The sequence below is a fragment of the Sinocyclocheilus rhinocerous genome, unplaced genomic scaffold (assembly GCF_001515625.1).
Source record: "Sinocyclocheilus rhinocerous isolate Xijiao unplaced genomic scaffold, SAMN03320098_v1.1 scaffold2117, whole genome shotgun sequence".
In the NCBI taxonomy this organism is placed as follows: domain Eukaryota; kingdom Metazoa; phylum Chordata; class Actinopteri; order Cypriniformes; family Cyprinidae; genus Sinocyclocheilus; species Sinocyclocheilus rhinocerous.
In genome coordinates, this window is record NW_015626361.1 from 1058599 (window position 1) to 1072633 (window position 14035).

The window sequence follows — 14035 nt, forward strand, 5'->3', positions numbered from 1 at the left end:
GATCACAAATGCAGACATGGTTTTATGTTTACGCGGCGTGATGCAACGCAACGCATAAAAAGACAGTATAAGTCATTATAATCCGTAATTATGTCCCCACTGGATGCAACAAATGCCTCGTTTATAATGGGTTTTATTGGTTTTGTCTCGTCGCACCGGGACACAGCATCATATGGTAAGGGGCGTAACATTTCCGTCACACTTTGCGGTGTTCGGCCAATCACAATGCGCTGGGTCAGCTGGCCAATCAGAGCAGACTGCACTTGTCTGAAGGAGGGACTTTGTAGAAAACGAAGCGTTTGAGAGAGGCGGGGCATAGAGGACCTACAATAATGTACAGTATTTGAAAAATAATGTGTTTTTTGAACATTAAAGCATGTCAACATATTCTGTTACACCAAATACACAAAATAATGATCTTTAAAAAAGCATCATATGACCCCTTTAAGAAGCAGTGGTTTAAAGTTAAAAACACTTTAATGATAAATTCACTGATTTTTAGTTAATTTATGGACTAGTCATGTGCATTACTTGTGGATTATTGCATTTTTATCAGCTGTTTGAACTCTCATTCTGATGGCACCCATTCACTGCAGAGGATCCATTGCTGAACATGTTATGTAATTAAACTCGTCTACATCTTGGATTGTCTGAGGTTGAGTAAATTTTAAGTTTTGGGTGAACTACTCCTTTAAACCTTTGTAAAAATGTATCCATGTCGCTTATGTTTATCCTTAATAAATATTTAATGACAGCATACAACGACCTTGTGAATCTCCCAAACTCATAATGTATTTATTTATGAATTTATTTGTCACGGTGCGTGTGTGTTGCAGGTTCTGCTCCATGGAGCATCACTTAAGTTGTATGATCAGTCAGTGTATGCGCATTTGGCACAACTCCAGAGTGGTCTGGGAAAGACTCAAAGCTATCTGGAGCCATGTGTGTGTGTCTCTGTGTGTGAGGTGGGGAAGCCCATATGGCGGAACCAAAATGCACAGGAAGGAATGAGATATGAGTGTGTAAAGAGTGGGCTGTTTAAGATAGCAGCCATCAGCATTTGAACTGTTCCTGTCTGTGTTTGTGAGGGAGTCCCTGCTGCTGAATGATAGGCTGCTCTGTGGGGTTAAATGATGCTGAAGTGAAACGCTACGCTGCAGGGCAGCAACGCACTGGCCACTAAAAGATAACAGGCTTGTATTAAGGTAACAGGAGAATCCGAACGCATCCATGTAAACACACACTATCAAGCAGTACAAAGGGGAGTTTACAGTTCACTCTTCACACACTTATAAATGGAGAGCAAAGGCTGCGTTGTTGATTGATATTGTAAAACGCATCCACATTTAGAACAGGTCACATTGGACAGCATTGTTGTAGGATCTCAAAATAACTATTTTGGGTGGGGTGAGACATAGGCTAATGCAATGACTGATCTATAGCTCAGATCTTCACTCAGCCTTTGAAGGGATAATTATTATAATTCACTCAAAAATGAACATTCTGTCATCATTTACTCACCATCACGATGTAAGTTAGCCTACCGAATGAAAAGTGAATGGGCGCGGCTGCTGTTGAGCTCCAGAAATAAAAAAAACCCGCCATAAAACTATTTCAAATTATTTGTGTACTAATTTTAATCTTCTGATGCCATATAAACCAAAAATGTACCAGTTAGTAAAACTTAGTTATCACTCTCAAATCGTCATTCGCGCTACATTCAATAAGACATTATTTTTATTACAAAGCGTAATATGATTAACTTTATGTAGCCACACCCTCTTTAGTTCATTTATTTATTTAACCTACCAATCCCAATGCCTACAACCCCTCATGTTTTAAAATTTATTTTGCTAATTAGAACGTTTCATTGATTCATTGACCTCTCTGCTACTAAAGAGATTCAGTGAAAACTCTAACAAAGATCAGTCAGATGAATTTCTGACCAGTTTTCCCTGGAGTCTGTCCTTCAGGACTACAGCAGAGTGTCTCTTTGATCTATTCTCTCCATTTCAGCTCAAGTGGCCCTTGCCAGGATGTATTCTTGTGTCATTCTAAGTGCATTTCTTTGCTTGGTTGCTCACTTGGGCCTTTAGTCCTGCCACTTTGTAAAGTTGCTTGGAGACAATCGCCACTGTTATGCGTGCTATAAATAAAGTTAATTAACTTGAATTGAATTTAGATTTTTTTTTAAGAGTACAGTGAGTCCTTCCCGTAATCCCCTCTCCCTCTCTCTCTCACTGGATGTTCCTGCCATGTCCGTCTCTTTCCCCAGTCTCCATCTGTTATTTCTCCTCCCACGCTTCCATCCAAGGGATGGATGGATGGATGAATGGATGAATGAGGAGATTGTGAGTGTTTAGATATGTGTGTTGTGTGTAGGAGGTAGGTGCTGATAGGGCAGTCATCTGCTGTAACAGTTTGTTACAGACTGGACACCCCTGTGGGAAATGCATAATTTGTACCACCTTGTGTCAGCAGTCTTGAGTAGCTTCAGAGTGGAACAGCTGTAAGAATTAGTGTGTGTGTGTGTGGTGTGCTTGTTGATTTGTATTAATTAGATAAGTTACACAGTTCTTAGAGGGAAGAAGAACTTTTAGAGGACAACAGATGCATTAGTTATTTTTTGTTAGCAGTTACAAATATTCCTTTGAGGAAAAGTTAACTCATTGATGCATGTGATTAATGTCACGGTACGATGGAGGGAAACGAGGAGACGAGGAGATTACTTCCACAAAATAGACTTTTAATAAAAAAACCAAAGGAAATGAACACTAACAGGAGAACAAACATGGAATGACGTTTATGTCTACCTCATCTACTACGTGTGTTTTCCTGGTTCCCTGGTTATAATTAAAATCTCCTGTGTTGATGTACTCCTAGTCTCCTTGTTCCTCGCTCTGCGCTCCAACACAGTAGCACCGTGACAGAATACCGGACCCTGACAGTAAGCGGCGCCCCTTCTCCCCATGTTTGTTTTTCATTTTTGAAAAGTGTTTTGTTTTCCTGGTTGTTTCTCCCCGCTATAATGGAGGAAGGCGAGCCACGACCCGATCGAGGGCATTCGTGCTGCTTGCCCTCGCCAGCTTGCTCGATGGGGAGACCCTGGTGACGCTGTTCCAGCTCGGGATCACACACCATCGCCCCGCGGAACTCCCAGACACCACCAACCTCGACCGGAAGGAGGCAGTCATCCGGTGTCTGGAGAGCCTCCGATCCCGATCCGGAACCCCTCCGCCGGCCGTTCCACAGTCAAGCCTGCCGGCCGTTCCTAAGTCAAGTCCGCCAGCAGTTCCTCTGTCAAGCCCGCCGGGGTTCTGTCGATTTGTGCTACCCTGTCAGATTTTGCTACCTCCCATTAAAACAGTGGGTAGTACAATTCGACAACGAAAAATGCTACCTGTAAAATTATGGTTTATTAACGTCTACACCTACCACAACCCTAAACCTACCCTTACAGTAATGCAGATAGATTAAATATTGTTGTTCACTGTTCAGCATGAGAAAAAGGACGCAATATTGATGTGTGCATGCGCAGTGAACCTTGGTAGGACAATCTGACGGGTAGGATAAAATGTCAGGACACCGGCCGCGGCTCAGTCAAGCCCGCCGGCCGCGGCTCACTCAAGCCCGCCGACCACACCTTTCACCCAGAACCTAAAGGGGAATCAAAGGAGGGGAAGGCGGTCGGCTCCAGCCCCAGAGCTCGCTCCAGTGTCGGCTCCAGCCCCAGAGCTCACTCCAGTGTCGGCTTCAGCCCCTGAGTTCGCTCCAGTGCCAGCTCCTCGAAAGCGCCTTGCTGTGCCTGCTCCTCCAGAGCACCCTCCAGTGCCAGTTTTTCGTAAGCGCTTCCCAGTCCCTGAATCCAGCCCATGTGTATGGGTCCGTCCGTAGTGGCCGGGCCGAGTGGCGAGGCCAAGGCCGTCCAGCCATGGACTTCTGAGTTCCCTGCTCCGCCGTGGCTCCCCGAGCTCCCTGTTCCGCCATGGCCTCCTGAACTGCCTGCTCCGCCATGGCTTTCTAGTCTGCCTGTTCCGCCATGGCGCCCTGAACTGCCTGCTCCGCCATGGCTTCCTAGTCTGCCTGCTCCGCCATGGCCCCTGAGCTCCCTGTTCCGCCATGTGCGCCCTGAACTGCCTGCTCCGCCATGGCCCCTGAGCTCCCTGTTCCGCCATGTGCGCCCTGAACTGCCTGCTCCACCATGGCCCCTGAGCTCCCTGTGCCGCAATGGCACCCTGGACTGCCTGATCTGCCCTGGAGGTATTCCCTGTGTCCCAGTCCTGCACCAACATCCAGGGCGCCCACCCCCACTCCCTGGTGGAATTGTTACGGTATGGGACGCGCCTTCTGGGAGGGGGGAGTAATGTCAGACTCTGTTCCTTGTCTTGTGTGTGTTTTGCTCCCCATGTGCCTTCCTTGCCCTTATTTGGTCCTTCCTGTTTCCTGTTCCCATTATGTTCCCTGATTAGTTCCATTAGTTCCAGCTGTGTTATTAATTATCTTCATTTGCTCCTGTGTATTTAGAGTGTTCCTGGTTCTTAGTTCTTCGTCTGGTATTGTGAATGTCTGTTTATGTCTTCCTCATCTGCTACGTGTGTTTTCCTGGTTCCCTGGTTATTCGGAAACTACTATGTAATGAGCAATGTATTGAATTTTAAGACACAATAAAGTACCAAAATTAGTAATAAAAAAGTGAAATAAACGAACAAACAAATAACAAAAAACTGTATATAAAGTGTTTATTTGAATGAATATATACAGTATATATATATATATATATATATATAATGCTGTTTTAAGTTCTATGAATTAAATTTTTTAATTTTTTTAATTATTAAAATGGTGTGACTGCTGTTAATGCGTTTAATCAAATGCATTTTAAATTGTAAGAAGCAATAAATTTAACTGTTGTTAATGAAGTAATTGGTGTTCACACATGCACAAAGCCCCTCTCAGTAAATAAAGTACATTTACTGAGTATTATTTATGAATTTCACCAAAATGGGACATGCAACAAAAGTACAGTGATTTGCAAGCTGGATTTGAACTTGACAAAAAGAAAAAAAAAGAAAAGAAAATAAAGCAGATTGTGAAAACAGATTGTGGTTCTCTTTGGTGTCACCTATAAGCCATCAAAAATCTCTGAAATGTCTGAATTCTGACTATGAGAGAGACATTTGGTTAGGCACATTTGGATAAAAGGCACAATACTGATCCAAACGGTAATGCAAGACTGTAAAGACTGCGGATCCAATGAACTGAGTGAAGAGTCACGACCCCTGAGAATGCCCAGTGTGTGACACTGACACCAAGAACTGACACGCTCCAAAACAATGAACAACATTTCAGTGTCCCTCTCTCACACATACTCACTAATCTGCTGGTGATAGATGACACATTGCTATCAACACTCTGTGTCTGTGAAACAGTGGGGGTCATGGTTAGAGGAGTCACCTTACCCTGTTTCACCGGCCCACACACTTTCATTAAGACATGCTTTCCCTACATGTCCCAAAGCCAGTTCAAACTATGGGTGCATTATATGCTAAGCTAATACTGTTGGGACAAATGACAGTAAATGTCCTTGAGCAATGGCAACACCACTCAGTGGGATAATCGCCAGAGAACATGTGGACGGGCATGTGAGGAAAGGGCATATGGATCCATGGGCAATTACTATAGCAGATCTTCTGAAGAAATAATGGAATATGTCAGAAACATCAGAGATTTTGCACTAAAATGAGGGGTTATTAATTTGGTGGGGTTTGAAACAATATGATGACAGAACTAAATTTTTTTGTGAACAATCCCTATAAAGGTAGCCATTGACGGTAGCCATTGACTTCTATTGTGTGGAAAATAATTTTATGGAAGTCAATGGCTACCGTCAATTGTTTGGTTACTGACATTCTTAAAAACATATCTTGTGTTCAACAGAAGAAAGAAACTTATACAGAAGTGGAAAGTGTGTAAACGATGATATAACTTAATTTTTTTGGGTGAACTATCCCTTTATGTCTCTAATGGTTCTGTATAGGTTTTGACAGGACATCAGACAAACTTTCCCATGGCTGCCCTTACCAAAAAGTAGTATACTTCAAGTTTATTTTAGTAAGTATACTTAAGTAAAGTTCAAGTATATTTTAAAGTATACTTTATGTAGTAAGTATACAAATATCAGTGTACTAGTAGTATACTTGTAAGTGTACTATTTCAATACTCATTGGGACTAAATTGGCCCACTTTCTAATATATAAAAGTATACTTTTAAGTATAACAGTAGTAAACTTTGAGTACACAACTAGTTTACATCAAAATGTTTAGTTTGTACTGCAAGTATACTAATAGCACACTTGAATAAACTTCTTTTTCATAAGGGCGTGTGAGAATGTGAGCTCACCCTACAAAAATCAAACTCCCTTTGGAGTCTCTCTTATCGATTCGCTGCTATCTGATGTGAGAATTGAGCTGGGCTGCCAATCAATGACAGGATCAGAGCAATAATACCAATGAAACATGATCCACCATCCGGAGAGAGACCACGCAGAGAAAGCTTATTCCATATCACATACTTATTTATAATCACTAGATATTCGCATTTTATGATCCCTTTCACTGAACATTTACATTGCATTTTACCTTACATTAAATCAAATGACACTTACTGAACATTATGTCACAAACACGATTCTTGCCCATGCAAAACTTGCTGCATCAGTGCTGGGTGGTCACCAGGGTGTTGCTATGCAGTTGCCAAGGTCTTCTAATAGGTTTTTGTCTAAAATATTTGCTATTGCTAGGTGTTTATCGGGGTATTTTGGGTGGTTGCCAGGGTGTTGCTAAGTGTTCGGGTATTTTGAATTATTTCTAGGGCATTGCTAAGTGTTGAATAGGATGTTCTGTGTGGTTCCTCATGCATTCCTAACTGTTGGTTATGGTATTTTGGGTGGTTGCTAGGCTGTTGCCTAGTGTTAGGGTATTTTTAATGATTGCTAGGACATAGCTAAGTGTTTGTTAGGGTATTGTAGAAGGTTGCCAGGGTGTTGTTAAGTGTGCGTGTGGTTGCTGTTTTTTTTGCTATAGGGTAATTTAAATGCAAAGTGTTTATTTGGGTATTGTATGTGGTTGCTAGGATGTTGCTAAGTGTTCGGGTATTTTGAATACTTGCTTGGGCATTGCTAAGTGTTGAACAGGATGTTCTGTGTGGTTCCTAAGGCATTCCTAACTGTTGGTTATGGTATTTTGAGTGGTTGCTAGGGTGTTGCTAAGTGTAATGGTCTTTTGAATGATTGCTAGGGCATTGCTAAGTGTTTATTAGGGTATTGTGGGCGGTTGCCAGGGCATTACGTTGGTTAGGGTATGTTGCTAAGTGGTGTTTAGAAATGAGTCACACACTGAAGTTTAATATTTATGGTTAAGGATGTGAATAAACTGCTAACCACAAGTATGTGCACTTATGTCAGCTGCCTTAGTAAGCACTATGAATTCAGTGTCTTGTTTGGGGGTCTGATGTACAATCAGGTACTGCATTGTACAATGGTCAGTGAAATGCATCTCAAACCTCTCATCCATCTTTCAGGCTATGCTGGTGCTCTACAACTGAAGATGATCAAAGGAAACCCCTCAGAGATCAGGACTAGCCTGTAATGTTTACAGAAGCCAGAGGAATAATGCATCACTGAGGGCTCATTAGGGTTCAACATGCTCCTGACCCAGATCAAAGAGTCAGCGTGTGGCTGTACTGGGCTGTTTACGATGTTCAGCTCTTTACAGCGGGAATAAGTCGAAGAAGTAGTCTCAAGAGGCATAAACACTCTGGCAGACACTAAAACGCACCTTTTTAATAACGACCAAACTCTTGCTGCAGCTTTTTGTACATCCCAGAATCCTCCTGGGAGTGCGGTCTGTCCCGTAAAGCAGCAAGCGGTAAGCGCTCATTAATTTAAGGCAGGCCTGTAAGTGCATTAAATAATTCACCTTCTACATTTCCCACTTCACATCCTTCCTTCTCCCTGACTCCTTTTTATTAGGCCATGTCATTCATTTGCTTTTCAGAGACAGCTGACCTCATCCTTTCTTTCTGTATAGTTTTTTTCTGCTTGTGAGCTTTTGGACCTTCATCAATTTTTGAGAGCTTTTTAAAGGTATTCAACCATACTGCAAGTCAGGGAAAGAGTGGGCTCTTCTAACATACATGAGCTGAGGTGAGCAGGGTATGTAAGGAGACGAGGATGACAGGAAAAGAAATGAAACAGGGGAAAGTATGGCCGAAACATACTATAAACTCACAAGTTAATGCAAACGCAAGCTCCATTTCATACATAATTGTGCTTTGAAATATTTCAGAGTGCAATTCCTAATGCAACGGAAGTTTGCATTACATTCTACAAACTGTCACAAATGATGCTATAGCAAAACTAGCACAAATGGTATTTTTATATGGTCAATTTTCTCTTTAAGGTGAGACAACGTTATGACAGATTTATAGAGAACGGATTTCGCATCGGGTTCAGCTGGCCATGTGAATTTGCCACTGACCAACAGACATATGTTTGGTTTGAAAGTTTTTTTGCACGAAAAATATTTGGCTAATGTGAACGTACCTTCAGTCAGAGTTAGTTAAACAGTTGATATTTTTATAACTAGTTACCTGAATAATACATGCAGTATGCTGGCACAGGCATGAAAGTAGCTGTATCGCCCCCTTGAGGACAGACTGAGGTTTGTAATTTGTATCGAAGCCTAAAATGTTCCCACCCACCTAAAATAAGAAATAAAGTGACGTGAACTCCAAAAAAAAAAAGTCACAGTTGTGAGAAATAAAGTCGCAATTAGGAGAAGATTCACAGTTAGCTATATTACTACACACACACACACACACACACACATATATATATATATATATATTGGCTCCATTAGCAATATTAGCTGTCCTCAAAAATGACTCGAAATGTGATAAGGAATAACAAAAAACACTGATTTTTCACAATCTATCATTTATTGACATCATAAAACAGCATTTCCAGTTGCGTTTGGCCCTGTGATTGACACTGCCAAGACTTCAAATACACACGTAATCTTCCTCTTCTCTCTTGTACATGACTGAATTCTCTTTGACCGTTATGAAGAGAGTTTGCATTTCAGAGTTTAACGTGTCCATCTGTAACAGTCACACACCACACACACACGGAATACATGTATGTCCTCACTCGTCTAACATACGGCCACTGGGACACAGATAAATAAACATCTAACACGTCTCTGATAAATCAACAATATAAATCTTGACCTCTGAATCATGATAAATGTGGAAAAATAAACCAACAAACAAAACAAAATGTCCAAAACTAGATTTATCTTCTCTTTTAATGAGAATCAAGATAAAATATTTGCTTTTAGAATAGTTGTACTTTTGGCATCCATTCCATTTGCTCTAGGCCATACATTTGTACATACAGTCTATAAACAATACAGTGTTTGATCAAAGGGGGATGTAATGTTTCTCTAGGAGTCATAACATGGGTGACAACACCTGCCCTCAGGAACAACCGTATGGAAACACAACCTTTATTACGTGTGTTTGTGTAACAGGGATCCACTGTAACACTGTGTCATGTATTCCATTCAAAATAAACACACGCGCACACACCACATAGGAAGGGATATCCTGGATATCAGCACATACAAAGGACACACACACTCTGACTGTCCATTAACACACAGCACATGTACACACACTTTTGACTGTCTCTGAGACAGAGTTATTACTGGTTTATACGACATACAGCTACTAGAATCTCAAGATTGTATGTTTCGGGAAGCACTGTGGTTTGAAGAAACCGCTGCGTCAATCACCTGGTTCAGCTTGAAAAGGTTTCCCATTGGTCCACTTGTACTGTGGTATGTAACTAACCAATGAGAGTGTTGGAAGGAGTGGGGTTTTTAGGGTGGGCGGCACCTCTACGATGTACAGAAGCCGGTGGAGATTCTAGCAGACAAAGAAGGAAGGAATAGGAAGGAAAAAAACTATGAGAGTGAAGCAGTGTGGAAAAGTTCACACTGATAACCGTGTCGAGTTTTTCAGCAGATCCACGTCTGAGAACCGGTAAACAGGTTGGAGGGGGTGGGAAAGGCATTCCAGGACAGAAGAAGAGTTTTGGAGTTTTTGGGCGTTTATGTGTGTGTTTAAGGGCTGTGGTTCATGCATGACTCTCAGACCGAGGTTGTGCCGGTGGTGAGTGTTCGGAGTGTCTCAGAGGGTGCGGGGAATGATGGTGAAAGGTAAGATGGGACAGCTGGCCTCCAGCTCCAGGGCAGTGAGGAAGCATTCGGTCGCAGCGGCGTCATTGCCTTGCGCTTGCAGTTTACAATGGGGGTAAGCGGGTGTTGGATGTCAACAGTTCAGAAGACGTGAAATAAAGTGCGTGCATCCGTAATAAAACGTCCCTCACACTGCTCCGGCGGGTGAATAAAGGCCTCCTGTAGCGAATAATAAACACTTTTCTCTCACTTCCGCTGACTGTCATACACGGAAGACGCTCCGGCAGATGACGTAAATGCAGGAGCAAAGGAAACAAAGTTTCACTTTAGCAAAGGAAAACCAGTGTCCTCTTGGCTTATATCGAAATCCTCCGACATTTTTCTTTACAAATCCTCGTTTTGTGCTTCTAATTCGTGAATGGCGTTTTGTTTTGTCTCTGCGTTCGTCACTTATCACACAACGCCGACGTCTTACGTCATCCTCCGGAACGGTTTCCGCATATGACAGTCAGCGGAAGTGAGAAAAAAGTGTTTATTACATTTTAAATATGGATATTTATCTTACAAAAACGCATGAATTCGCTACAGAAGGCCCACTTACCCCCATTGAAAGGCTTGGAGAGGCCAGGACAATTTTTAATATAACTCCGATTGAATTCGTCTGAAAGAAAAAAGTCACATACACATAGGATGCTTTGAGGGTGAGTAAAACACAGGCTAATTTAAATTTTTGGGTGAACTAACCCTTTAACATATTCTTTATAGTACACAGTTAAAAAATGAGCCAACGTCAAACAAAGGGTTAATGTAGTTTAAGCAGCTCTGAGAGTTCAGATGCCGTCCACTGTCCTACTCTTAGAACAGCGTCAGACACATAAACAGACATGCACATACACACACATACACACACACACACACACACACACACACAAAAGAAGGTCAGAGAGAGAGAGAGATATGACAGAGACAAGGGCAATACTTCCTCCTGCTGCTGTCTACTACAGGGGAGTTCCTTTATAAGACATGACATTTCTGCTTACTATTAAGGCACACAGCCGAAGACAGCAGCACACACACACACACACTTCCTCTGACAAGTCTCCACATCCTGGACTCATTGTCTGCTAAATACTAACACGGGATGAGACCTTGCCTCTCTCCTCCATCTCAGTGTGGCGATCCCACAAACACACAACCAAATGTTCCCACAAGAAGAGTAAAACCTGAAATCAACTGCATTGTGGGGAGCAACAAACAAAATAAAAATGTAAAACTGCAAAAGGGTTTCAGTTAGTGGATAAAAAGCATGTGCTCACCAGTCTCTGCATGGTTTTGACGTGGGTGGGGCTGATGGACAGCGCCTCCTCGTACCAGCGCTTGGCCTCGTCCACGTTCCCCCGCAGCTCCGCCACCTGACCCTTCATAAACAACACGTTATGGGACATGGGGAACAGGTTGGCTGCTTCCTGTGTACACGCTGTTGCCTCCGCCGCCTTTCCCATTCCAATATACACCTCCGCTGTGGAAAGACAGAGAAAGAGAAAACAGTGAAAGAAGCATTGTTGTGGTGACTGATCGTTGAGTTTATTTCTCACCTGGATTCACACAGGAAATGTGATTCTCAGATAGGCTGTCAGCTACATCATCAGCCTCAACCGTTTCATAGATCACAAACAGTGATGAGACAGAGAGACGGATGGGAGATTAACGTTGGAGGGGTGTCCTCCCTCTTAAGCCAACAAACTCCACGGAAAGTGACTATTAAGCACGTTTACTCTTTCTCACCCTGCCAAGTCCTGCTAAGGTTCCCTTACTTGGCTCAGAGACAGTCAAGCTGGTTAAAGAATAATTAGTCTTAGTAAGAGTTGTAATAATTAGTCTTAGTAGAGTTGATGGTTTTATTCTGAGATAACAAATGAAAGGATTTTCATTTGGCAAATGCTTTTTCTATTTTAGTATCCCAATTTTGCTCAGTTTTAGTATCATTTATATACCATTATAGTGTTTATTAATATTTTGTCTATTTTTTAAATTCTCATTTCATTTAAATTTTAGTTTAACCTTTTTTTGTATGTGCTTATTTATTTTTATTAGTTGTTGCTTTTAAATATTTCTATTTAGCTTAAATTTATTTTTTTTATTTCAGTTTATAGTTTTAGTAATTTTAGTACTTCAACTTTATCTTCTATTGCAGTTAAAGGCAGAGTAAGGGATTTCTGGTAGCCAATGTTGATATTTGAAATCCCCAAAACAAACACGCCCCTACTTCACTTTTATTTTAGTTTATTTCTAATTTCAATCATTTCTAACATTTCAAAGTTTTTCATCTAATATTTACATATTACTTCAGGTTTTTATTTTAATTAACAAAATGTTTCATAGTTTTATTATTAGTTAATAACAACATTTGTTACTGAACGAATCAGCCATTTTGAACAAATCGTTTGAATGAATAATTCAGTGACTCATTCATTAAGATTGGAAGTTTAAGTTTCATATTTAAAGTATCATTTCCTTTTCAAAATCATTTAACATTTAAATATTCAACATTGTATTTTAACACATTACTGTCATTTTATTATTTCTGCAATTGTAATTACAGTGTAAATGCATTCAGGCCACCTCTGAACTGCATTAAACAGTTATTGTAAATACAAGATGCAGCTTCTGTGCCGCATTGGCAAAGCACAGATGACTTTTGTTGATCCTGGTTTAATTTGATTGCTAAAAGCCCTATGATGCCTTATTTTTCTAATTAAATGTATTCTTTAAAATGTAAGAATTTGACATAAAAGACACAAAAATTGCCCTTATAAAGATAAAAATACCCCTGGAAATCAATTTAAGGGGGCAAATATTGGCTCTTAATGAAAAAGATCATCCTAAACCAGCCATGGTACCAGCAGAAAAACACTTGCACACCCCTAATTACAGTGCATTCATGCTTTTCTATCAGTACTTATGTGGCCTGGGAATCAAACCCATGACTTTGGAGCTGCTTGCATCAACTCCATGAAGATGCAGAACTTTCCTAAACTTCAATGCATTTAATTCAGTCATAAGTAAGCACAATTGCTTGTCTATTCATAAATGCTGATTGTAGACAAAGCAAAAGCTTCCAGATGGGTAATTTGATCCTGCTGGATTTGGTTTTTCCTAATGTATTTGCTTGGACAAAGGAAGCTATTAATAACAACTTGGGTTCCCAAAGCAGCGAGGAATAAGCTGTCTATATTTAAACATGGTGTTCTATTACAGTTTGTTTAGAACTTAAGCTATATTTTATTGCCATTTATTAAACCCGGACCATTTACAATGTACAGTGGGTATAGAAAAAAATCACCCCCTTTAAAATAATCACATTTTGTTGCTTTGCAGCCTAAAATGAAGATGGACACTGTTTTTGTTTCATCTAGTTGTATTTACTCAGTGCAACTTATAACATCTAAGTGAAAGATATAACACCAACATGTCAGAAAACAAAACAAAACAGAATCACTGATTTATAAAAAGGATCACCCCCCTCCTAAAAATGACTTGTAAACTCAATCAGGTGTAGCTAATCACCTTCTCAATGGCACACAAAGCCATTTGACTTTCAACTGTGATCATTTTGATTAGCTCACCATGAAAAGAGCTTTCCTGGAGCATTTCAGTCCTTGGTAGTGCAACTGAAGCAAACAATCAACTATGGGTGGCAAGGCACTGTCAAAGATCTCCGGGATAAAGTTGTGGACAAGCACAAGTCAGGAGATGGATACAAAAAAAATTCAAA

General features: G+C 40.9%; 1 protein-coding gene across 1 annotated transcript in view; it reads right to left on the minus strand.

Annotated features, from left to right (window-relative positions):
- Positions 1-8986: 8986 nt before the first annotated feature.
- LOC107711971 (tetratricopeptide repeat protein 7B-like) overlaps positions 8987-14035 on the minus strand; it is a 39810-nt gene continuing 34761 nt past the window's right edge. Inside the window, exons 21-22 of the mRNA XM_016517083.1 lie at positions 11577-11779; positions 8987-10366 (exon numbers count right to left, since the gene is read on the minus strand). Coding sequence (XP_016372569.1) covers positions 10253-10366; positions 11577-11779 — 317 coding nt within the window. The 3' untranslated portion in view covers positions 8987-10252. The remainder of the gene's footprint in view (positions 10367-11576; positions 11780-14035) is intronic.